Here is a 25,348-nt window from a genome sequence, read left to right as displayed (position 1 = left end):
GCCGCCGGACTCCGCAAAGGGCTTCGGACTCCGAGGAGCTCTCCGCGCCGTCCGGAAAGGTTCGTGCTCGGAGTCGGCGAGGACAACCCAAGGAAAAGTGCCAAAAGAAAGGATCACGCAAGCTGATTGTATAATGTTGTTCTATAGTGTCAGTATTTTTTCTCCAAACGCTATTGTACATGCAGTGCACAGTAGTCCTCGAAGTATCGCCTGAACAAGCGCTTCTGTGTATTTGAGCAAGGAAAGCAAGGGGGAGGTAGAAGCCTTAAAGACTCGCTCCCATTTTAAAACCAGGCCTTCAGTGCTGCTTTGAGAACCCCGCGGGGCACCCAGCTCCTCGCCAGCCCTCGCTGTTCAACAGAAATGTGTCCCCTCCAGTCCTGCGGGGGCATCTGAGGAGCAGGAAGGGCCGCTCCTCGCCGGCTGGTGGCCGTGGGCGCGATGTCCTGGTGTCACCGCGACGGAGAGCTGCGGGGCGCTTCCTGCGGCGGCGCTCGGTGAAGAACGGTGCAAAGCTCGTAAAACCTTTTCTCTTTCCCCTTACCTTTAAAGCACGGCAAAGCGTCAGACGGCTCTAGAATTAGCTACTCACTATGCAAAGAGGGAAATCTTCAACTGCTGACAAAGGGGGGGTTGCGTCTGCCTGGTTTTCTCGGTGTTTACTGTCAAACTGTTGAAAAACAAAGCTAGATGTTGCTACACTTTTCTCCCCTGCGCTTTAAATCGTTGTGCTTTAGTGTTCTCCTCAGCTCGCCATCGGGAGCACCGGTGCGGTAAAAGACTGCGGTCGTTTTGGGTCTCAGCTGAACCCCCGTGGCTTCACCCGAATGTTTTAAAAGCGATGGAAGTTACTGGGAGACCGTTCACTTGCATGTGTAAATGTGTGGGTAAAAATGACATGCAGGCGTCCGTCATGTTGTGGCTTCTGTTATTCGGAACAGAGTAAATCCTGCTTGTGAACGCTCGTCACAAACCAGAACTGTGCCAGCTGTGTGCAAATCGCGCGTACCTTTTAACAGCAACGAGGACTCGAAACTGCAGGACAAAGGCAGAGGTTAAAACAGAATAAAACCAGGTTCTGACAGTGAGCTGCCTCTTTCTGCTCAAGTCGCTGCGCGGGGAAACCAGCACGGTCCTCCCGCGGTCTGTTCTGAGCGGGTTGTGGGTGGCCCTGTCCCAGGGAGGCTGTTGATTAATATTTGGGGGGAAAAAAAAAGGGTGAAGGTGAGTGTAATGACACATTCTTCGTGTAGGTAAGCAGGCAGTGGGTGCTGCTTATCCTCCACATCTCTCATTCCTATTACCTGCCCAACCCCTTGGTTGCACTGGCGAAGCTCTTCTTGGGCTGGATTTGGGTTTTTAATGACTGTTTTTGGGCTCAGCTCCTCAGGCACATTCAGGTCCGGCAAGCAGAGCCCCGGGACCAGCCTTGCTCTGGTGACAAGAGGGACACCGTGACATTCAGAGCAGGCAGACACAGACAGGGCGGGCACCGTGCCGCTGCTCATTGCTGCCAAAACCTCCCTGCAGTGCCCAGGGAGCGCGGCAGTTCTTGTACAGGTCGGGTTTGTGCAGGGACGGGGAGCACACGCCTTATTTACAGGAGCTGCAGAGCGTGACAGCGAGCAAACAGTTTTCATGTGCTACCATCAAAGCATTTCAGATGTTTTGGTGAGATGGTTTGGTGCTCTTAAGCTGGAATTTGCTGGCTGAGAGCCTCAGGTGAACCTTTTCCCCGCTCTCGATTTTCCAATCTCGAGAGGGGAAAAACGGCTCCAAACCAATTTATAAAAAAAATAACAAATTTATCCAAGAGGACAAAGGTCTGGGTGCTTTATTCAAGCACTGGCTGCGCCGCAGCCTTCCCTTTGGGCACCTCCTTGGCCACTTTTTTTCCTCGCAGCTGCAACTGCTCAGGGCTACCCTGCTTGGAAGCTGCCTCCGCCAGCAGAGCTTTGATCACCGGCACCTCGTCCGAGAGCCTGGCCTTGCCCGGGGCCGGCTCCTCGCCGCTCTCAAACACCTCCTGGAGCTCCTCCATCAGCCTCAGCGCCTCGCGGTACGTCCTGGGGCTGGATTTCCTCTTTTGCAAAGCAGACGCTGGAAAAGGTGGGAGCAGAGTGACGGATCCTGCCAGCACACCCAGCCCTCCCAACCCAGGGGGCTGTGGGAGCGGGGCTGGGAGAGGTCCTGAGCAATTCCAGAGTGAATACAGACGTCTGCGCGGCCACAGGGCTGGGCTCAAGCTGGGCAGTGGCTCTTAGAGCCTAATTTATTCCCTTTTCCACCACTCTTTCCCCAATTAGTGCAGGGGAAGGAAACAGCACTGGGAGTAGCCGGGTAGGAAACGTGGGCTCGTGCTAGAGGTTCAGGATTGTGCCACCGCAGGGGCTGAGACAGATAAAACTTGGCCAGCGCTCAAAGACCCAAATCCTGCATCATCACAGGGGCAAATACACTTCTACTCCAAGATCGTTTCCCTCACAGCTGGGTATGGGTTACTCCCAGTTGTGGGGTTACTCCCAGTTGTAGGGATACTCCCAGTTGTGGAGCCCAGAGACTCCAGCAGTGTCTGCTCTGCATTTCCTCCTCCATGAGCCCACAGCCAGAGCGCCAGGGGCAACGCTTTGGGGGACTGAGAGGCTCAGGGACGTGGGGTGAGGCTGCAGCAAGCAGGGGAGCCTCTGTTCCCAATGCCCGCCGAGCTCAGGGACACCTTTCTGTTCAGATCCTGCCCCTAAATCTGTGGTGACGTGAAGAGGAGAGAGGGGGAGTGCGGCCACATACCCAAAGGGACGTTGGTGACGGTCGAGGCGTTTCTCATGGCCATCAGGATCCCTTCCAGCGCCTCCCCTTTTGTCTTGCGGGCGGGAGGGCCGGGCATCCTCCCGTGCTGCAGGGAAGGAAGATCAGGAGGCTGCAGCGTGCCTGCCTTCCATCCAGGGAGACAATCCTCCACCTCCTTCTCCTCTTCCCTCTCCCAAACTAACACAAACCCGTGCTTCTGCAGGAGGTAGGTGAGATGGACTCTCTTTTTTGGACCGAGCTGGTCCATTTTAGACACTGACCTAAGATTATCGGTGTATTAGGCAATACTGGATCAGCTTTCCACCACCCCAGAGCTGCGCCGTCAATTCAGGGACGCTTCCAGACACCAACAGCACTAATGGTGCTGTTCTCCCTTCAGAGGCTGGTCCCTTCACCTTTTTCCGAGGCACGTAGGGCTTCTGCAAGCTCTCCAGGCGTGGCTTGGCATCGCGGTAAACCAGGGGGTGATTCAGGATGTAGCAGAGTGCCTGCACGTTCTTCTGTATCCCTGTGAACCAAAGGGAGAAGGGGACAACAACAACAGCTTTTGCTGCTTCTTTCTTGGTCAGAGCAGACCAAAGTGCTCAGCAGCCTGCTAAGAGCCCTCTGCTCTCCTCGCTCACCAACTGGCTCGATAAAATCCGGGTCAGTGTCCCCACCGAGCAGCTCCTCATAGCCCTCGTAGCGCTCCGAAACAGCCCGGGGGCTCCCTTCCTCGCCCTGCTCGCTCCTCTTCTCCAGCCTGTCCTCCGCCACGGGTCGCCGCCGGGGCCCGGACACATCCTCCACCTGGAAGAAGCAAAACAAAAGACTTCACAGCAGCGTTTTCCTTCCAGCCCAGAAGGAAAGTCAGCCAGAGCCTGTCCTGCTGGGGTCAGAGGTGTCTCCTGGTGGCCCTGAGCCATGCAGCCAGCCCTGTCCACGCGTGGTGGGAGCGGGCACGGAGGGGGGAGAGGGTCCATCCCCATCCTCTGCAGACTGACAGTCCTGGGATTTCCAGGGAAATTAAATCAGAAATTGCCCTCGTGGGCTCTAAGAGGGAGTTTTCCAGCAGGCACAACGCGGGACGGATGAGCTGGGTGTTTGGGGCTATGCCCCAAGCCAGCACAGCCCAGTGCCCCCCCCCCCCCCAGTGCCACCCAGGGCAATCTGCCCACCCGTTCGTGTTCTCACGAGTCCTGCCCAGCCTCACACACCTGAGTCATGAAGAAGGCTTCAACGTCCTCCGGGGCCGTGCTGGGAGGCCTGGAGCCGCGTTCCCCGTGCCCCAGCACCCCCAGCCTGCCACTGCCGGCGTCCCTGCTCAGCGCCGCAGGCGTGGGGCCGAGGGGAGGCAGCAGCCGGGGCGGACTCGGAGGCCCAGCTCCTCTTGTAGCCTCCTCCACGGCTGGCAGCGGCCTCCACAAGGTTTCAGCAGGAGCTTCCAGCGTCAGCGGCTCCTTCTTGACCTTGGGGAGATGCGACGAGACCTGGAGGGACACGGAGGCATTCAGGGGACATCCTGGCAGCAGCTTCAGCCCCCCAGGAATCCCTCAGATGAGGTCAAGGGGCAGGATTGGACCCAAAGACCCATTTACGAACCTCACCTGGGCAACGAGGGAGGAACTGGGGGTTGGACACCCCAGCCTCACGCGGAGTAAAGCTCCTCCACTCCTTCCCTCCAGCCTACCAACCCCACTGGGGTCCTGAATGCTCTTCCCGTACCCTCCCCTCCCCCCCCCACCCTAAATACTGCAGCCAGGGTTTTGTCCCTGCCCTAGGACAAGCCCCATTTCCCCTGCCTCACCTTGCGGCTGGCTTTGAGAGGGATGGAGAAGTGCCTCCGCCCCGCAGCCAGGCTCTTGTGGCGAACAAGCTTAATCCCCAACCTCTGCTGGAGGAGCCGGGTCAGCAGAGGCGGCTGCCCTGTTGGAGCAGGGGTTCATTAGGATTTATCCCCTCGGAAAGCTGCCGGAGGAGGAACCCTGGATCTTCGGGGGATAAACACGATCCGGGGAGCAAAATTTAGCCCGAGACTGCACTGCTGCAGTCATGGTTGGGCTGTTAGGGGCTTCAGTGGGGCCAGGAGCAGCAGCAGGGCGTTGAAACAGCGTTTGCAAGAGCCCTGCTCATGGTGTTGCTCTTTCACAATTAAAGCACCTTCTTGGGGGCCTGGGCCAGCAGGGCAGGGGTGTCCAAACGCCAAGTGACAATGACAAAGGGGTCCCTGCCCCAGAGAGGGGACAGAAGGAGGGACGGAGCAGGAGTGCCCCGTGGAGCCAGGGTCGCACTGTACCGCTCCGGGTGGCGGTGAGGGGGTTGTTGTGAAACGTCAGCTCCTTCAGCCGCGGGAAGAAAGCCAGGGGTAAGAGGGCCGTCTCATCCACAATCTGCAAGAGAAAACGGTTTGCCATTCACTCCGAGCAGCTGCCACCGAGTCACACGGGAGGCTGTAGAGTTTCACCCCAGTCCTCCCAGAAAAACACATCCCTCCAACGCATGGGGTGCCCAGCACTGGGCAGATGTGTGCAGCAGGGAGGAGGGGAGGAGGAGGGAGGTGGCATCCCCGAACCAGAGACATGTTTTGCAAGCAAGCAGAGCTGCACGATCACACCGCAGGGGACTGTGGTGGTTTTACCCTGCTGGGCAGCTCCACCACAACCGCTCTCTCACTCAAAAGAGAGTGGAAAAACTGCCCTCAAAAGAAGAGGGGAGGGAGAAGAAAGTATGCTGGGAAAAAAGAAAAAAAGGTTCATGGGTTGAGATAAGGATAATTTAAGGATAATTTAATTAAAGGGAAAAGAAAGAGGGGGAGGAGAAGGAGGAGGAGAAGGTGGAGAAGAAGGTTTTGGGTGTTTGGAGGGAGCCCTGATGCTGTGCCAGTATTGCTCAGCAGCAGACAAAGCTCTGGTGCGCTACCAGGGCTGTTCTAGCTCCAAGGGCAGAGCACAGCACTGCATGGGCTGCTGCAGGGAAAGTCACCTCCATCCCAGCCCGACCCAGCACAGGGTGCCCCTCGCTGGTGGTAACAGCGCTCCCAGCTCACCCAGGGAGGAAGGAACATGAGTGAAGCCCTGGCAGGAGCCAAATTTTTGCTCCAGGAAGGGGAGGTTAAAGAAACGTGTGCTGCTCGTCCGCCGGGGCACCCTGAGCTCAGAGGGTGTAACCTGGCACTAGCACTGCAAAGTCCTCGAGGATAAATCACCTTCTGCTGCACAGACCCGGCAAAGTATCAGCCCGAGGGGAGGGTGGACCTTCCTGTACCCCGTTTTCTGATGCAATCCCCCTTTTCCTGGTGAATTCTGATAAATCCTTCTCTCTGAGGGCGCTGAGGCCCTGGCCCAGGCTGCCCAGAGGAGCTGGGGGTGCCCCAGCCCTGGCGGTGCCCAAGGCCAGGCTGGGTGGGGCTGGGGGCAGCCTGGGCTGGGGGCTTTAGGGCCCCTTCCAACCCAAACCACTCTGTCATTCCACGATAACGTGCAGGGGTTTAGACAAGCTGGGTGCAATTCAGCCGCCTAGCAGGTGTCCTGTCCCACCTGAGCGATGCTGGATGCCTGAGACGTCCCCGTAGGTGGCAGAAGGACACCAGGGAGAGCTGTGCCCCTCTGCCTCAGGGGCCAAGGTGTCTCCAAGGGAACTAACCTGGGGCTCAGGCAGCTGAATCTGTGCAGCTACGGAGAGCCACAGGACCCAAAATCACCTTGTTGAAGGCCAGGCTGAGACGCTGCAGTTCAGGAAAGGGAGCACAAATGTCTCTGCGCACGGAGGGAGCAGGCAGAGTCTTCGAGGCAGATGGGCCCCCGTCCCTGGAAACACCCTAAAGAGAGGAGGAGGAGGCTGAGGCACCGCTCCAGAGGCTCTGCAAGACATGGCAACACCTCCACGTGCACAGAAACTATTAATATTGGTGCTTTCCCAACCACTACCTGCTGTGTTCCAGAGCTCGGGCTTGTGGTGAAAGCCTCTGAGGCAGGAACCAGGCAGAGAGAGGCAGCACGTTATCAGTCCAAGGCTCCAGACAGGCTGGAAAACGGTGTCTCAGAGCACAACAGCGCTTTACAACCATTGCAAGGTGGTGACTCTGAGCCAGCTGGTGGCAGTTTGGTGGCAGCCTTGTTCGGTACACGGTTGGTGGCAGATTGTGAAAGGGCCTTTAAAATTCTCTCCTTAGGAAACCAGTGCCCTCTCAGCAGGGACACAGCAAGAGGAAGCCAAGAGCTCTCATTTCCTTCCTGCTCCCTGCTGCGTGCCTCGAAAGCCCTCAGAAGCCTTCACGTGAACTCCGGGCACCTGAGCTTCAGTCCTTACCTGAGCTGCAGAGCACGCTGCCCCACGCAGGGAGCAGTTTGTGTGTTTGCATGAGCAAAGAGCTACCCAGCTTCCATTTGAAAGCTATCGAAGTTTAAGCTCAAGTGGTTAAGGGAAAACTTGCTCCTGACCTCCCTGATGGCAGACAATAATTACTTGCAGCACCCAGAGTCTGGGCAGCACTGGTGAGCTTAAACAAAGAGCTGAGAGAGAGGCGTGGGGAAGGGAAGCTTTGGAGCCTGCACCCCAAACCACACCTCAGCCAACAGTTCTTACCGGCACTGGACATCCCTGAAAGCCAGAATCAAACAGCACCTCTGCAATGAAACACAAAGTGAGGGTTTGGATGTGTAATGCATGAGGCTGAGCGCTCAGCTGGCCCCGACCTGGAAAAGCCAGGCTTCACCCTAGGACAACTGAGCCCTCTCCCACCGAAACAGCGTCAGCGAGGGCAGGGAGAGGCGTGCACTGCTCACCTCTCCCGGCTGGATCCCCGTTGTTCTGTAACACGGAATATTCAAGCTGCCCTTTCTTCGCTTCCAGCTCTTCTGGCACCTCCGTGCCCTCGTGCTGGGGCTGCTGCCGGAGGCTGCTCAGGGACTGGTACCACTCCACCCTAAAAGTGCCGTCGTCCAGCGCGGGGTGGAGGGAGAACTGCCTGCTCTCTGCTTGGTGCAGGTAGGGGACCGCTGAAATCCTGTTTCTGTCCAGATTCAGTTCCCTCAGGCTAGAGGAAAGAAGAAATGCACACACAAAGCCATCTGCTCCTCCTGGCAGCCGCAGGGCAGGGGGCTGGCCCTCCAGTGCAGAGCCAGCCCGACACCCCCGTCCTGCTGCCCCGCTCCCCTCCTCTCCTGACATGTAAAATCCAAACCATGAGCTCAGTTCATTGCCCCCGAAGCCCATGACTTCAGTCCCCCAGACCAACCCGAAGGTCACCCAGCACTAGCTCATGGTGGGGATTTAACAGAGCAGGAGACACCCTGGCAGCTCATTAGATCACCAGAGCTCTAACGAGCTGTGGTCCTACTGGGATTCCCTAACGATGGCCCACCTTCCCATACAAGTGTAACACCACCAGTGCACTTACCTGGGGCCACAAGAGAGCTTAGGGAAAAGCAGAGACCCCCGAACTCTTCACGCCACTCCCCCAGCCTCATTACGAACACTGCACAGTTTCCTCTGGGAATATCCTGGCGGAGCCAACAACCCAGACCCAATTCCCACCTCCAGGTCACCAGGTGACATCAGAAGGTCCCGGCGCCGTACCCAAACCCTTCACAGCTCAGCTGAGGGGCACATAACTGCCCCCTTCTTAGTGGCTCCTCTCTGGCTGAACCATGAAAGCCCGTGTTAAATAAAGGGAGCTGATCCACAGCCTTTCCTAGTGCTGCTGCCCTGGAACAAAGGACAAATTGGGGCAGAGAAGGGAAAATGGAGAAAGTAACTGCTGTTTCTCACATCAGACCTGGAGATCAGCAAACAGCCAGGGCAGGATCTGATTTAGCAGCCACCTGCTGGGTTTGGCCTGCCTGCGCTTTGCAGCAGTAACATTTGTGAGTTCACAGGGAAGTACCCGAGTGAATCACAAAGAATTTGGGTTTTCTTTTACAGGTTGTTCCTGTGCAGCAGCTGATGGAGACAGCTGCCAGCCCTCAAAAGCCAGCGCTGCCTGCTGCCGGGTGCTTGCTTACCTGCAGAGATTAGAGAGGCTCACAAAGACGCTCGGGTCTGACAGCTGATTGTCATCCAGCACCAAGACCTCTAGAGACGGAAACCTTAAATGAGCAGAGCTGTGAATACAGAGAGGCTCATTAATAGCAAAAAGAGGCTCGTTAATAGCTCATTAATAGCATACTCAAGCAGAGACGGGTGAAAAACACATCATCTGCTGTCGCTGGGGGAAGATGTATCTATCTGCTCGCTCCTCTGGGAGACAGGGCTGGAGCCGTTTGCATTTTTTGAAGAGGAAACTGATATCCTACCTAAAAGCAGCTAAATCGAATCAGTCTGAAAGACCACCTAGCTCAGCGCCTTATCTCCGACAGCCGCACACGTGCGGGCAAGCTCCATGGGAAGGGTCTAATTAATGAGGAATAAATAGCATCCTGTTCACGTGGCTCGGCCACCCAGCTGCTGAATCACCGCCTGGAGGTCTCTTTCTGGACAGCAGATACCCTGGGTGAGCACGGTCCTAGCTCAGGGCATCAGGTCAGCCCCCTGGCTCCGTCCCCTGCCCACCCAGCGCATCCCGTGGGCACACCAGGACCTCCCTGGCCAAGGCAAAGCCCCGTTTGCTGCGTGCACTCACTGCCAGGAGCCTGCCAGGTCCGCAGGCAGGGTCCGAAGCCCGTTGGCCGTCAAGCGAAGGATCTTCAGCTGGGACAAATCCCCCAACGCCCAAATATCCTCCGGGGATAAGTTGTTATAGGAGAGATCCAGGTCCTGAAGGCAACAGAAGAGAGCAGCCCCTGGAGCAAAGAACAAGTCTCTGCTGGCTTTCCCCAGGTGGGTGTTAAATCCTTACAGAAAACTTGCCGTCGTGCTACCGCCCACCCCAGGGTGACGCCGTGAGCATCTCTGATGTGCAGGGACTTCACGGACAGCGGTGGGACCTTGGCAGAAGGGCTCAGGGCTGGCCACTCGTGTGACAGCAGCCAGGATAAAAACAGGGAACAGACCCTGCTGGGAGCTCATGCACAAGATGAGACTTGAGCAAGCAGCAATAGTTTTCTGGGGCATTACAATAGGCTGTATTTCCCTGGCACGAGCTCATGGCTCTTTCCAAATCAATTTAATGTGATTTTCCAATGAATATTCCCAGAGCTGTCTTCTCCAGGCTGTCAGCAGACAGGATCCTGGGTACTGGTTTGAGGATGAAGCTGGGATCCAAAAGGGCACCATACGAAAGGGAGATGTGATGGGGAACGACACAAGGATGGGGCCCATCCCCACCTTTCACGGCTGATGCCAGCGACCAGGCTGCTCAGGCAGAGGCACTCAGGGATGGCCAGGGTCCAACCCGGCCTCGTGAGCCCTGGAAATTCAGTTTCCAGCACCTGGGCTTGTGCTCACGGACTGACTCAGACGCTGAGTGAGCTACCAAAAGTACGTCGGAGGCACATTGGAGAAGCTCTCCCACGTTTCATGGGTTTTGAGACCTCCCAAAGCCTACAGGCAGGAGGGAGGCCAGGACCACAGCAGCGCGGTGAGCCACGCCATCAGCGCCTGCAGAGCCGACCGCCAAGCCACAAACCATTCTTCGGATGAGCCAAGAGAGAAGCCTTTTAAGACAGAACTTTCCACCCAGCAGCACTCACAAAATGTATACAGTGAGAGAGAAATCCAGGCAGGGTCACCTCCCTGAAGAGAGCAAACCTCGGTGAGGTCAGAATGGCTGATCCAGAGCCTGAGCTTCCTGCAGCAGACCCACTCCAAGCTGGAGGGAGAGGACCACGTCCCAAGCACATTCTTTGTATTTAGGATTCACTTTGTCCCTTTTTTCTTTTTTTAAACAAACAAGCAAAAAAAAAAGAGACTCTTTAGCTGTGTTAGAAAGGCAGCCTGTAACTCAGGGAAACTGCAGAAACCTACCTGGAGAGGAGGAGGACAGGACGCAGGGAGGTAGAGCGTGGCGTGGAGGAGGATGGGGATCTGCCAGGGATCATACAAAATCAGGTGAAGGATGACACCGGTGACTGAAAGCCTGCCTGGCACTGGCAGGATGAGGGTCCATGAGGAGCGAAAGAAGGGCAGGAGGTGAGGAGGACAACAGTGGGGAGTCTATGATGGGCTGAGTGGAGAGGATCCTACAGCAAAGGGGTTGGTGTGTGACAGGGAAACAAGGAGTCCCGTGGTAAAGGGCTGAGTAGTGGGCATCTGGAAGAGGAAGCAAGATGTGCAGGTCCCTGAGGGACAGCAGAAGGGACGTCCTGGTTTCACAAGGAAGAGGGGATTACCCTACAATTTCAGAGAACTCGCACTGCAGGGACACACGTCAATGCTACGTGTTAGGCTTCAGTGTTATGCTAGGGAAGAGATGACCAAGGTCTCAGCTCCCCCTCATCTTACTTCTAAATGCAGGAAGTCTCCAGCAGTGATTTTCAGATTTCTCAGGCCGTTCAAGGAAAGTTCCAGTTCCCGCAGCCCCGGAAACTTCCGAAATGGCTCTGCAAGGGTGGAAGAGGAAACAGTCCAGCGAGTGAAGACCAGCAGTAACAGAACAAGCCAGGTCCCAAGGTCTGTCATGGACCAAAACCAGCAGGAACAAGCAGGACTCCGTAATATTCCACTATGATCAGTTGGCACGTTTGAAAGAAAATGCCAACTCAGTTAGACAATTGTCCCTAGCACACATAACGCCCCAACAGCCCACTCCTTAGACATCTGGTTTGCTTTCATGCATTTCCTTCCCCCCCAGCTGGATTCTTGCGTGAAGCTACTGACAGCACATTTAGCTTATACGTTTTACTAGTCATAAACAGATTTCCTTTCTTCTTAGTCAAATTAACTGAGCCCATGACACTGGATTTGGATTCACTTCCCAGCTCCCCCATTAGCCTTCTGAGCCTTTGGGACAAGTCATTTCATTATTCCATGTTTCTATATATTAAATGGGGATTTTCTTTGTAAGGAGCTTTGTTTCTAATAACAAAAAGGGCACCACCATGGCACACAATTATCATCACTAAAGAGGGAATTAGTGCAAGGATTTCAGCTCAGTAACAGAAAGGAAGCAATTCTGCAAAGTGCTGTCTGTGTACATGAAAACTCTTTGTAAAGCTCTAGACCTGAGTTTAGACAAGCATAAGCTGCCCTGGCTTGAAAAGCAATATCTGCTTTTTGGTAATGCAAAAAAACAATTTTTTTTTTACCTTACCTAACGTCAGCAGGTTCTCAGCAGCATTTATAAAAGCAACACAATCAAATTTCTCGAAATCATCTTCTTTAGCCTGAAAAAAAAAAAAAAAGGTGTATTAAAAACAAAGCAAAGCAAAACAAAACAAAACAGCTCCAGCTGTAAACTGATCTGAAACAAGTGGGTCTCTCCGTTTCGCATAATGCTTAAATCATAGCACTTTGTTAAGTCTTCCTTTGGTTTTCTGTCTATGGAGAGCATTTAAAGCACAGCTGAGTTGGTGGCTGGCTTCCAGAAGACCTGGATTAGCTGAGCCCCAAAGCAAGGCCCCCTCTGTGCCCCCACTGCTGACCTTGCTCCCCTGCATGTCACAGGGCTCCTAGGCCACATCTGATGCCCACAAGTGACCCACAAAACTTTGCCACTCTATATAGCACGTCTGTCCTTCCCGGTACCAGGACAGGACCCTAAAAAGACACTTAAAACTATCAGCACCTCAGCTCGTTCTGTCTCTGCTCTGCCAGCTAGCCACCAGCCCAAAGAAAAGTCACTGAAGTTAAACTCCTGCCACAGCTGAGATAAACACCCCTGAACCCAGAGAAAAATAACTTGCAAGTGTACGTAAATGAGGAACAGGCTACGCTTGATGAAGACCGTGTTAATTTGGGGAAGACAATTAAATTTAATTTAATTTTAATTAATTTAATTTTAATTTTTTTAATTTAATTTAATTTTGTGAAGACACAATCCAACAGCCTGCAAGACAGATCATTCAAGCCTGTTCACATCTGGCTGGCTCACCCTCCTGGGCAGGAAATATGCCTGGTTCTGAGGTGTTTTCTCTGATTTCTGGACACTTATGTGCTAATGTAGTATTTTTTTTTCAACTTTCAAGGCAGTTCCCTAATATTTCTTGAGCCTCTGATACTCACAGAGACCAGATTTTGGCTGCTTATGTTCACGGCACACAGGTCAGAAGGGTTCTTCAAACAGTGGTGCTTCATCTGAAAGTAAAAAAAAAAAAAAATGAAATGTTAAGGCCTGCACCACATCTGTAAGCAATCTTGTATGTCTCTTCCTGGGACCCGAACCCCAAAACCAGACCTCAGCTGTCCCCCTCTTCACGGAGCAATACCCCCAGGTGAGGGTAGCACCTGGTCCCTTGGGTCACAGCAAGGGGGAAGAAAGTGGCAGGGAGATGGGGAGGGAGAGGCACTCACCAGAAATGTCTCATCCAGGACATTGTCTTCATTATTTTCTTCCACAGAGGCAGAACATGGGGGCTTTCTCCTCTGCTGTGCTGTCTCCCTGGTGGTTCCCGGCTCAGCCCAGGCCCGTGGGGTGGCTATGGGTGCCAGCAGCCAGCGCCCAGCCCCTGGCACAATGGAAATGCACAACAGAAATGCAGGGATATAAAACGTTGAGTGACCATATATTTAAGATAGGAACATTAAAGCTGCAGCCACAGCCACAGAAGAGGAGAAACATGCTACTTTAGAGATGCTAACAGAGCAGTGGGCTGCAGATGTAGAAATGTGGGCAGAAGAGCCTTCAGGAGGTCTCCAATCCACACTCCCTCCCAAAGCAGGACCATCAGCAACATCAGATCAGCATCTTTGCCTAGCAATTCCACCACCTCCCAGGGTAATTTGGCCTGCACCCAGTGCAGAAGTTTCTACTAGCATCCAACCTAAACCTGTCAAGCTGCAATTTTTTACCTCATTATACCATCTGCCACTACTAAGAGGAGTCTGGCTTCGTTGTCTTTGTAGCTGTGCTTCAGGCAGCTGTAAGCCCCAATCTGGTCTCCCCTTGGACTCCTCTTGGCAAGACAAAACAAGCTCCGAGCCCTCAACCTCTCCTAAAAGGTTATGTGTTCCAGCCCCAACCAGCCCTGTAGACCTCTCCGCTATTTCTCAAATATTAGAAGGCATTTCTGCCATTCCTAAGCGTTTCACAGATGTGACTCTCAAACCCCAGAGACGAAGAAGCTCTAGCTCAGAATAACTGATGAAGAACCATGCCGTGCTATCCATGTGCCTTTCCTGAAGGTCAGATGTTGCTTCCCTCCTGCCACAATGTTGAGATGCCTGCTGGAGCCCTCATTGAACAGATGCCTTAGACATTCTGCCCTCTTCATTTCAGTCTTAAACAATTTTAAGACTTTTTTAGGCCAGTTTAGGCATAGCTTTAAGTTCTGTTATCTGGGTTATCAGCTGTGATGTTGATGCAGAAAACCACAGCTGAATGTATCTGGCATGGCTGGTGGATCTGCCCCTGTGGGCATGCCATAATTCTGCAGGGTGACTTCGCCAGCAGCACTCAGCATCACCTTCTTTACTGTTGTGCAAAATGTTTCTGGCAGGAAAGCAGTTAGTGGCATAATTGCTTCCATCACCCATTTTATAGAGTCCGGTTGTAGCCATCTCGACTGCAGTATTCCTGGGAAAAGTGGAAAACAAATAAATGAGTTAAATTTTTCACTACCTCCAGCATTACTTTGCTTTAAGCAGCTCTTTACAGAGGTAGTCACAAATTAAGTATCAGCTTGTACACAAAGGAACACTGTTAGTGCCACATGAAGAGCATCGCTTCTAAAATGCAGAACAAAATGAGGTGATAGGCATATGTGCATTATTTTCCATCTCAAGAGAGCAAAATGCAGACACCAGAGAGCGTGTGGGTCAGGCTGTGTGGACAGTGACTCAGGGGATTTCGGCTTTACCCATTCCTCCTTCCCCCAGCTCTTTTCCATTGCAATCTGAGGCGGCTCTGGGAAAAAAATCACACACCTTTCAGTCCTTGGAAATACAGTTCGGAGGTGCTACATCAGTAGTTAACTGTAGCATGAAGCACAGCACCATTGGCATGGGTAAAGATGGTGTTTCAGCACCCACAGAGGTGCTCAGCGCCATGCTGGCACTGCTGGGTGGCACAGCGGCGAGATGGTGGTGGCACAGGGCATGCCAGGGGCACACAGCTGCCCGCGTGACTTGTGAAAAAATACTTTTAAATCTCAGGATTTCTGAGGTCTTGCTTCACGGGGGTACAGAGGAAGGAGACTGTGAATTTGACTTCACAGGAAGGTGAGGAAATTGAGCCAAAACCAAGGGTAAGGTACAGGTGTGCTGGAAATTAGGTGCCTTGTGGTGAGTGGGTCACGTTAGGAAATCTTCGAGGAGGTTCAGGCGTTTATGAAAAACGCATGAGACTTGTTTCTCTTTCAGCTTAAGGTCGGACTAGGCGATCTTGGAGAACTTTTCCAAGCTAAAAGATTTGGTGTTTCTGTGACCAGCAGCCCCCAGCATCCCCACCCGCCTGCACCACCGCTCCCCACGCACACCCCACTCACACCCCACCTTGCACACGCGTCTCCCTCAGTCCTGACACATTCGTACCTGTCCCCTACAGCGTCCCAGACACCCAGCACACCCACACACACCAGCACCACATGAACACCCATATGCACAGAACAGCACCACACGTAACACCGCCTGAACACCCCCACACAACTCCCACAGCCCCGCACGTCCCAGACACACCCTGACACTTCAATCCGTGCACCCACAGCACTCATTACCCCCCTCCTCACCCCGCAGACCAGGCGCCGCCCGCCCTCTTCCCCCTCCCCCCCCTCAGCCTCCGCGCCGCGCCCGCCATCTTCTCCCCCTCCCCTCGCCGCGCCGTCGCCATGGCAACGGGAGGGGGGCAGAAAACTACAACTCCCAGCATGCCTCGCGCGGCCAATCCGCAGCGCCCAGGTCGGCGGAGGAGGAGGAGGAGGAGGAGGAGGAGGGAGGCGAGAAGATGGCGGCCAAAGGCGGCAGGAACGGGCTGCTCGACAAGGTGCGGGGCGGGACGGGGGAGCTCCAGCGGGTCTGTCAGGGCCTGCAGGGGGGGGCAGGAAAGCTGGGGAGGGACTCTTGGTCAGGGCTGGGGGGACAGGACGAGGGGCACCGGCTGGAGCCTGGCAGGGGGGAGGCTTCGGGGAGGCGTTGGGAAGAAATTCTTCCCTCTGAGGGCGCTGAGGCCCTGGCCCAGGCTGCCCTGAGGGGCTGGGGGTGCCCAGGCTGAGAGGGCTTTAGGGCCCCTTCCACCCCAAACCCTTCCCTGGTCCCCCTCTGGGGCAGCAGCTTTGCTCTCAGCTCGGTTTCAGGTGCTCGTGGCACAGCCCCTTTGTTGTGTTTGGGGGTTGCTGAGCCCTGCTGGCAGACAAAGCTAAAGATCTGGGGGCGTTTTATTCCCTTTTATTCCCAAGAAGACAAAAGCAGCTGCCCCTGTGTCAGGGCGTATCTACAGAGTGGTGTATGTGGCATCTTCCACTCAACTTCAAAAGAGGGCTGGCTGCGCTTGAAAACGCTTTAACTCTATTTTCATTTCTATTTTCATTAATCTCTGTATGCTCCTAATTCCTAAAGAGCACCGTTTCCTCGTGTCTGATGAAGCTGAAGTCACCCTTGCTGCGTATCTGTTGAAGTCACCCTCGCTGTATGCAACATCTGGTGGCGTTTCTTTAAAATTTCAGCTAACCCCCTAAGTAAATTCTTGTAGGGGAAGGTGCTGGTGAAATATCTCCGGACATCTCCCGCAGCTGTGCTCAGCTCGCAGCTCTGAAACGAGAGCGCTTTGTGGTTACGCTGCAAGAACTTAACAAGTGTCACACTCTCGAGGCATCCCCGCGCCCTCTGCCACGTGCCGTGTGTCCAAGCGCTGGTTATTTCAGAAGGAAATGAGATTGTTGGTGAGGGAAAGGCACTGCTGGTGCGGGGGCTGAATCGCTCCGGAAGAACTCACTGAGAAGTTTCATCAGGGTTTGTGCACGAAGCACGTGTGCACGCTTGAGTCTGCTCTGTTTTCATCTCCCTTTCTTCCCAATGCTGATCCATGCGCCTTCGTTTCCTCCCCCTTGATGACTTAGATGAAATCTGACCATTTTCGGGAACTGGGCTATCTGTTGCAGAGGTATCACCTGGAAAATTGTCTTCTCAGTCCCTAATTGCTCACATTTTTCTCAAATTGAAAAACAGCGCCTCAACGCCAAGGCTTGAAAGTCCTACAACAGCCTGCTTGTTTCACATACCTGTTTGTACTTCGCTGGTAAGCTGAATCAGGGGGAGTTTAGGAAGACAGGCGCGTTAATTACCTTCTTTTTTCCCCGCTTTCTTCTGTCCTTGTCATGTTCTTTCAGTGTCCGTGAAAATCAGGTAGCTCCTCCTGACCTCACGTAACCAGGGCCACCCCAGAGCGCGCGCTGGCTGACTTCAGGGTGGCGTGACAGCGACTCTCGGGTCCCCAGCACCTTGAGGTTTCACCATTTTATTTCTCTGAGCTGACAGCAGCGCGGCACCGAGTTCTTAACCAGAGCCTCAGCCCTTTTTTAGGTTTCGCAAGCCACATCCTGGTTCCCAGCTGCTGCGGATGTTCCTTCGAGACCTGTTAGAAGTTCCTGATTGTAGGGTTTAAGAAGGGGAAGCTATTTTCTTTCCGCCCTTCTACTAGAAAGCACAGATCAGGTGCAATGCAGGGGTGTTATTCTCCTTGAAGAGCTTAGGTAGCCTGTGCTGGTGTTGATATTGCAGTGGCAACAAATCTTTGTTACTTTATGGCTTGATTGTTTATGTTTGCCATACCCAAAGCACACCATAAACTTCCGAGCGAGATTCGAAGAGACAAGGTAGCTGCCAGAAGGTGTCGCAGCCTGGAATTGGACGTGATGTAAATGAGGCCGGCAGGAGAGCAGAAGGAACAAGGCAGGGGAAAGAGGTGAAGTTTGTGCTGCGCCTCGCTTCCGAGACGTGAACGTCTTGAAACTTCCCCTAGGGTTTGTCCCCTGCTGAGGAGGGAGCGGTGAGAAGGGGTTTAGGGGAAGGTGAGAGCTTGACAAGTGAGCTGTGTGCGTGCTCGGATGCGGCGGTGGCTGCAGTGACACGAAGCGCTTGTGTTCCTGCCCCTTTCTTGGAGCCAACAGCAGAACGCTTCCTGGCTGCTGCAGGCAGCAGCTTTACTCAGGTGCGAGCAGCTGGGGTCCCCCTTGAGGCTGGTTTCTGGCTTTCCGAAGTTGCATTTCTTTATTTTTTTTGTCTTCTCTTAGTTTCAAATAAGGTAGCCACTGGCCGTGCTTGGTGCTGAAGCCTCGTTCTTACAGGGATGTGCGGCCAGGTCCCGAGTCCCCTCGCTGCCTGGCTGGAGATTGCCACGTTTGCTTCCCCTGGGGAGCTTTCCCCCAGTGGGGAGGAGAAGTGAGGCCTCTGACGTGATGCCATTTCACTCGATTTTTAACAGAAAGGAGTCGAATCGCACCCACACTGACGATGGTTTTGGAATAGCTGGGTTTTGTTTTACACCCCACCCCCGGTCAGACTGGAACCAAGTCGAAGTTTTCCCTTTGAGGCTTCTGATCTCGCGCCCGAAGTGATCAAAGCAAATAACTGATTGCAAAATTCCTTCTTCTAGCTTCAGGAGCGGACGTGTTGGCGTCTGCCGTGCTCCACGGGACATCGTCGCGCCCCTGCGGCTCTGCCTCCCCTCGTGCTGATCCGCGGGGGGCTGCCGGCATTCCTCTTTCCCCCGGAGCTGCAGCGGAGAGACGCGTGCGTGTCGCAGTGCTCGCGTGGACGTTTGTTGCCTCCTTTAAGCGCCTCCTTCTGCTCCTCTCCCGCAGCCTCGGCCCTGGCTCTTCGGCCCCGCAGGTCAGCCTGAAAGAATTAGGGAGGAGCCGTGCTGCGGTAGGAGGAGTAACCTCAGGGAGCACCGAGGACGGAGGTAAAGGGAAGGCCAAAGCTTCTCCCTGCCTGGAGTCCCAAACTGCAGATGTGTCCCCACTGCGAGATCCTCTCTGGCGTGAGCCGCGCCGCGTTTATCCGGCTGTTTCTGCCTCGGAGCAGAACAGGTCGAGGCTGAGCAGGAGCGAGGAGCTGCTGGTTCAGCTCTCTGCTTTACGCAGTCTGAGATTAGATTATTTCCAACCCCCCCCCCTCCTCCCCCCGGTAACAGCTTTATTTAAAAAATGCCCTGTGGTCTCCACGTGTGCCTCTGAAAGCGCTGCTTCCCGTCTCCGGGAGAGATCAATATCAGCTATCGCCGCTGTTACCTGGCAGCTCCGGCATCGTGCGGGTTAGGACGGAGGGCAAGAGGCACGAATCCAGCTCTCGCGCCGCCACGGGCTTCCCAGGTAAAGCTGGGGAGATGATTGTGGCAGTGCCTCCACTCTTTTTTTTGCATATCGACGCCCCCCTCTGCGCAAATCCCTTCTCTAAGTGAAGCGTTAGCGGTCCTGTGCCTCCAGGGATGGAGTGCAGGCGCCTGTAAAATCGCTTTAAAATCCTCAGGCTTTTAATAATAAGCCCGGGGCTTTATTTTCATTCATTTCTCGATTCCTGAGCTTTTCTCGTTGATATTTTCCAGCTAATTTTCAAACGCATCTAGAAAGCTGTCGGTTTTATTTCAGAGAAGAAGGGCAGAAAGTTGAGCGTCAGCGCTGATTCCGTCCTCTCAGGCTTTAGGGAGAAGAACCAGACCTCAGCAGGCAGATTAAAAACGTGAGTCCCGACGCTGAGGTAGATGCACGGGGCTATGATGCCGGGCAAACTGCTGTCGCCGGGAGGCGAGGCTTCAAACCGCGCAAAACCGATCCCCGAGGTAAGAGGAGAGCAGGGCACAGCCACGAAAGGGACGCGGGAAGTGGGACCGTGCCCGCCGGCCTCGCATCGGGACCTCAGCAGACTCCCAGGGTGCTGGGCGCTGTCCGAGCTGCCCGTCTGCCCGTTCCTCTTGTCGCAGAGCACGCTGGCTGTTTTTAGGGTGCGATTCCCCAGCGAGAGCTGTAGACAACTTCAGAAGGAGTAAATGCAGCTCCTTTTTTTATTTAAGTTCATCAGAGACCCCGGGGGACTGGTGCCCCTCCGGCTCAGTGGGGGCCTCTGGCTTCTCGCTCTCCCTTGGGAACAAGCCTGAGAGTGCTGGCACGTTTTACGTTCAGGGTGTCCTGTCCTAGCTCTAGAAACGTGGGAAAACGTTACTCAAAACATTTGCTCAGTTTTTATTCCTTCAAAACGATTCTTTCAGTGGTCTTCGGGGAAAAAAAAAAAACAAAAAACAAAAAACGCAGCTGTGCTTCGAGGCAGGTCTGGTTTGGAGAAGCTCTCGCTGGCCTGCGAAGGTTCCCCGCGCTGTGAAATCCTTCCCGTTTACTTTGTTGGTTATTATTCGCAAAAAGCAGCAGGGGAAGGGTTTGACCAGCTGTAAAGACTCGGCCTTTTTTCAAGATGTTTTACCGACAGCAAAAATAGACGCTGCGGGCTTTCCTCTCCTCCGTGGTGAGGCTCGCTTGCCTTCCTTTGAGCAGCACGAATACAAGAAAGGAGAGAATGTCTCCCCACAGGCAAATCTGAGTTCAGGGTTCAGACACTCACGGATCCAGCAGAGAACCCAGCTGTGCTGTCCTGCACGTGCAACACCAGTCAACCCTTTTGTCCCTAAAATAACAGGGATTTTCTGCACCTCGTGGGAATAATCCTGTAGCCGACACACCTGGTGCTGTCTCAGAAAAGCTCTCCCTTTTAGGGTTTTGCCAAGCAAAGTAAGTTTGCCCGTGGACAGGCTGGTTGTCTTCCCTTCCTCTCCCTTTCCAGACACGGAGCCTGCCCCTGGGAGCAGCGAGGGCAGGTCTGAATGGTTTTCCTCAAAGCTTTTTTGATTTCCCCGTGGGATGAGGTAACGGGGGTTGGGTGCGGGTGTTGTTTCGTAGAGGTTTTTGACTTCCAGCCTTCCAACTGGGAGAAGAAAATAGGCATTTTTTTCCTTTCCCTACTCTAGCTCTTGATACTTCTGTCCTTGGGAATTCCAAAGGGCAAGAAATTAAGCTGCTGTAGATGCTTTTAGAAGGACGAATAAACATCTGAGGGAGTTCTTCTGTATTCTTCCGTGGGAAAGGGTTTGGCTTTTGGTTGTCCGGTGCGCTGTATTGACCTCAGAAAGTGGCTTGAAAAATGTGACCCAGCAGCTGCCTGAAATATTTCGTAACGTCCACCGATAGGAGAGCTCTTTGGTTGTCTGTTTGAAGGCTTCTGCCTGTTTCTTTGGCCCCTCGTAAACCACCCTCGGTGACATTTACTGTGCCCCACGTAATTCATACCCGCGGACCCTGGGAGATAATCACGCTTTTCCCTGTGTGAACGCGGGGGGAGCAGATCAGGTTTTACCTCTTACTTTAAAATGGTTTCATTTGCGTTGATTTCCAGAGGAGAGAGCGAGCTTTTGTGACAGGTACTAAGTAAATCCGTCTGGGGAGCTCCAGGAGCGGGAAGTAACACGAGTGAGGTTGAGAATTGCTTCTGCTGACATCTAGAATTCAAACTTTTAACAGTGGGTTGAAATAATGGGCTGCTAAAAACAAAAAGGGCTCAGACTCACGTGTCCGACTGTGGCTAGAAGGAATCGCCACCAAAAAGAATACATTTCAGAGGAAAACTAAGGCCTTGCAGCACCTGAGCCGTTGTGTCTGGGGTTCCTTGTTGCTGAAGGACCTGCTCCTGCAGCCCGGTTTGAGGACGGTCTGACTACTGAAGAGCTTCGAAGTCTTTTTGTTCCGGACAGGACGACGGTCGGCCTGAAACTTCCTTTCTTTGTCGTGCCTTTATATTTGTCTCTCGTGCCCAGATTGCTGAGGGTCCTTTGATGTTTTCCTCTCGTCTTCCACCCGCAAAGAGTCCGTTCGTAACTTCTTTGCTCAGAAGCATCAAGGCAAGCGTTAAGTCCTAACTGCAGCTTTCTGGGGGTGACAGCAGTAATAGAGCGAGTCCTGGTTAGGCTCGGGTCACAAACGGCAGCTGTCCTGTAGGATCTTTGGGTTTTCTCTTCCCTTTTGTGCTCCCGACAGGAACGAGTGTATTCAAACGCAACCCTAACCCGTGCCAAACTCTCCAGGGGCAATTAACTCCTTTTTCTTCCCGTTGCAGTGGAAGATCGACGACAAGCCAGTAAAAATTGACAAATGGGACGGGTCGGCCGTGAAAAATTCCTTGGACGATTCTGCCAAAAAGGTACGTCCTGCGACGATCTCCCCCTGCTTGGAGACACCCGAGCCTTTGCCTTCCTTAAGATTTTCAAACACAGAGCGATGTGAAACTGCACAGAGAATTTGGGGATCGGCCTGCGGCTGTTTCCCCGCAGTACCCAGCAGTTCCCGTGCTTCCTCAGCCCCTTGCAGCGTGCTTTCAGCGAGTTGGTTTGAATTTGGTGGAGTTGGGCTTTTTATTTTAGCCCTTTAGGTGAATCCTCTGCGCCGAGCTGTTTTCTTGGGCTTTATATTTAGCTTAAGAACTCGTTAAACATTTACGTTTTGTTCATGACGTGCCTGTACCCGTGCTAATTCTGTAGCTTGTTTCTTGATTCCCGTGGATCTGAATTGCTAAAGCAGCTTCTGTGCTTGCAGTAACAGCAATTATCGTGATGTCTGAGTTGATATTAATTATGCATAAGGTTTCTGTTCAGCTGACCCGCACGAAGTAGGTCGTTTTGTCTCAAGCCTTCTCAGAAGCGGTTTGTAAAAGGTATTAAAAAGGACAAGAGAAACCCCGCTGCACGATTCTCCCGCAGGTCCTCCTGGAGAAGTACAAATACGTCGAAAACTTCCGTCTGATCGACGGCCGCCTCATCATCTGCACCATCTCGTGTCTCTTCGCGATCGTAGCCCTCATCTGGGATTACCTGCACCCCTTCCCTGAATCCAAGCCGGTCCTTGCGTTTTGTGTCGTATCATATCCTTTACCTGCCTTGTCCCATCTAGAATCCCAGAATATCCCAAGCTGGAAGGGACCCCTGAGAATTATCGAGTCCGACTCCAAATTCGAGTCCCATCCAAAGCAGGTTCCCTCAAGGGTGTCTGGGTGGTTGTCATCTGATGGTCACGCGCTTAAATTCGGGTGATCTGTGTGCGATGGGGATGCAAACTGCCCGTAGAGCAGAGGCCGGGCAGCAATTCAGCTCGCTCCGAAGCCCACAGCAGCCTCCTGGGCAGCTGAATCGCCCCCCTGGCTGCGCTGACCCCCGTTTCCGAAATCTGACAGCTGTGCAGACGTTCCTCAGCTTAGGGGTGTTAATCCCAAACTGGAAATCAGCCCTTAAAAGCTTCAGGGTTTTGTTTTGTGTGGGTTTTTTTGGTTTTTTTTTTTTTAGTTCTATCTGTAGTGTGGCTACGGAAACCTCTGTCCTCCCCTAGTACAACAGCTCGGCTACTGCGAGTGGAAAGTGGAGCGGGGGTAATTCTTGCCAGCGCCTCTGTCGGAGAGGAGCAGGCGCTGAGTTTAGGAGGGCAGCGCTACAAATCGGGGTTTAAATGCTTAGAACCAGCTCTAGTTAAAGGGTTAACTCTGAAATACCAAAAAATACCGGTGGTAACGCTTCTAACATGGCACTGCAGGAGTGGGTTTGTGTGCGTGCGCGCGGTTGGGCAGTCAGGGTCAGTGTGCCACCAATTTCTTTGCAGTTCCTCCAGGAAGACCGACGTCTGTGGAGGTTTTACAACGCAAGCGGACGTGACAGAGGATTGACGACACGAACGGACGTGCCAGACGAGCAGTGCTGGCCCAGAGCTGCCCACGGGCCTGCTCCCAAGGGCAGCTTTGGTATCGGTGAGGCAGCACGAGCTGGCAGCCTGGAAGCTTGTTGCTGACCTGGGAGCCGCTGTGTCACTAGCTGGGCAAGTCCCGTCCTTGTTGTAGGCTGTTTTTTTTTCTGTTTGGCACTCGGCATGAACTCCGGGATAGTTCGTCTCGCAGCGTTTGGGGTGATTTACTTCCAAAAATGAGAGAAATTGCTTGGTCCGTGCTCAACAGAAATAGCGCTTATTCTGTGGCTCGCACTTTCCCACCATCTCCTGCAGGTGTTGCTCCAAATAATTAGCAAAGTGATGGAAAAGAGTATTTCATCGTTGTGATTTCTGCTTTACTTAATGGTTTCACAAAGCATTTTGTGCAGCTGGCCCAGAAATGTTGTTCTTGAAAGCACGTAGCGGGTTCTCGCTTCCCCCACTGCTTCCAGCCACCCGTTAGTGCTCTTGTGCCAGTGCAAAGATCCTAGGAAAGTGCCCCAATTATTATTTAGCTTCCCGTGCTCGTGGGACGTCAGCCAAACAGCTGGCTGGGAATGATAACGCCACGAGAGGTGGCTGAAAGGCGCTGTCTCAGGGGAGCCCAGCTCCTTCTTTGCCTATCTTCAGTGCCTCAATTCCCTTCTTTGCCTATCTTCAGTGCCTCAATTCCCTTAACCTTTCCGAACATATTTTGTGATGATGGGAATCCTGACCATCTACACCTCCTACAAAGAGAAGAGTATTTTCCTGGTAGCTCACAGAAAAGACCCAGCAGGGATGGACCCCGATGACGTGTGGCAGCTCTCCTCCAGTCTCAAACGGTATCGGTGCTCCGGCAGCTTCGGTTGGCCTGTAGTTACCGCGTGCTCCACGGCGGGGCAGGAAAGCTGCGTTTAGGATAACTTCAAACAAAATGGGGGAAAATATTGGTGTCACAGCACCGGGGACGTGAGCTTGCTGCACTGGCTACTGTGTCGTGCTCTTTGCTGCTTCCCCCGGCAAGCCGTGGTTAACATTTGCCACGAAATTACTCAGAAGCAGCAGTGATCAGTAAAGCTCCCGCCAGTCTTGTGTGCGCTATTTCCATTCGTGTCTCTGTAGGATCATCCAAAATATTTTCCCTTAGTTTTGTACCTACAAATCTCGTTTCACCCCCATCAAGATCGCTGTCCCGAAAAATGGGAGTAGCGCCGAGCAGTTCTCTGCCACCAATGTTCACGTTGTGCTTCTTTTTAAACGGGGAGGGAAAGCCTGATCCCTCACGAAGAGTATAAAAACCCTTTAATTGCGTTATAATTAAAGCCTGTGTTAGCTCCCACATGGGGTGCTGGGCGCTGGGACCCCTCCTGGGGCTTTCCCCATACCAAAAACAAGGGTTCCCCGTTGGCTTCACCTTGGCTGGGCCAGACTCAGTGAATTGTGCCCTGAAATCTCCCTGCTCTCCCCGCAGGTTTGATGACAAGTACACCCTGAAGCTGACTTTCATCAGCGGGAAAACCAAACAGCAGAGAGAAGCCGAGTTCACCAAATCCATCGCGAAATTCTTCGACGCCAACGGGACGCTGGTGATGGAGGCCTACGAGCCCGAAGTCTCCAAGCTGCACGATAGCCTGGCCCTGGAGAGGAAAACCAAATGAGTCCCGACGCCGCCTGCCTCCCGAGAGCGTGCTAAATTAATACCAATAAAGTCAACGAGCAAAGCTAATCGCCTCGGGTTTTGTCCTGAAATCCCATTCCAGTTCGGATGAGCCCCCCCACCCCCACCCCCAAAACGCATGGCCGGGGGCTTTTTTATCTCGTTGGCA

General features: G+C 53.5%; 2 protein-coding genes across 4 annotated transcripts; one reads left to right on the top strand and one right to left on the bottom strand.

Moving 5' to 3' along the window:
• Positions 1-509: 509 nt before the first annotated feature.
• XRRA1 (X-ray radiation resistance associated 1) lies at positions 510-15,646 on the bottom strand. Its single transcript, XM_040571279.1, has 18 exons — positions 15,546-15,646; positions 14,286-14,395; positions 13,174-13,328; positions 12,886-12,957; positions 11,975-12,047; positions 11,167-11,264; positions 9,407-9,540; positions 8,790-8,888; positions 7,572-7,822; positions 7,372-7,412; positions 6,488-6,604; positions 5,084-5,177; positions 4,595-4,713; positions 4,005-4,277; positions 3,432-3,597; positions 3,204-3,316; positions 2,788-2,893; positions 510-2,100 (listed from the first exon to the last, which is right to left on the bottom strand). The coding sequence occupies exons 1-18, from the start codon at positions 15,644-15,646 to the stop codon at positions 1,835-1,837; spliced, it is 2,388 nt and encodes a 795-aa protein (XP_040427213.1). The 3' UTR covers positions 510-1,834.
• A 3-nt stretch (positions 15,647-15,649) lies between these two features.
• On the top strand, positions 15,650-25,245 carry SPCS2 (signal peptidase complex subunit 2). 3 transcript variants are annotated; one of them, XM_040533479.1, is made up of 6 exons: positions 19,498-19,591; positions 21,548-21,694; positions 21,910-21,993; positions 22,550-22,710; positions 24,230-24,364; positions 24,994-25,245. In XM_040533479.1, the coding sequence occupies exons 1-6, from the start codon at positions 19,514-19,516 to the stop codon at positions 25,178-25,180; spliced, it is 792 nt and encodes a 263-aa protein (XP_040389413.1). In that variant the 5' UTR covers positions 19,498-19,513; the 3' UTR covers positions 25,181-25,245. The 3 variants fall into 3 exon arrangements, 2 of the variants coding, with proteins under 2 accessions (XP_040389502.1, XP_040389413.1); XM_040533568.1 differs by lacking the exons at positions 19,498-19,591; positions 21,548-21,694 and adding an exon at positions 15,650-15,799; XR_005814153.1 differs by lacking the exons at positions 21,548-21,694; positions 24,994-25,245 and having other exon boundaries at positions 19,446-19,591; positions 22,550-23,247; positions 23,439-24,336.
• Positions 25,246-25,348: the final 103 nt, after the last annotated feature.

This window comes from Cygnus olor, chromosome 1 (genome assembly GCF_009769625.2).
Source record: "Cygnus olor isolate bCygOlo1 chromosome 1, bCygOlo1.pri.v2, whole genome shotgun sequence".
In the NCBI taxonomy this organism is placed as follows: Eukaryota; Metazoa; Chordata; class Aves; order Anseriformes; family Anatidae; genus Cygnus; species Cygnus olor.
Note: the sequence above shows the minus strand (reverse complement) of the source record. Positions and strands in the feature narration are given on the sequence as shown.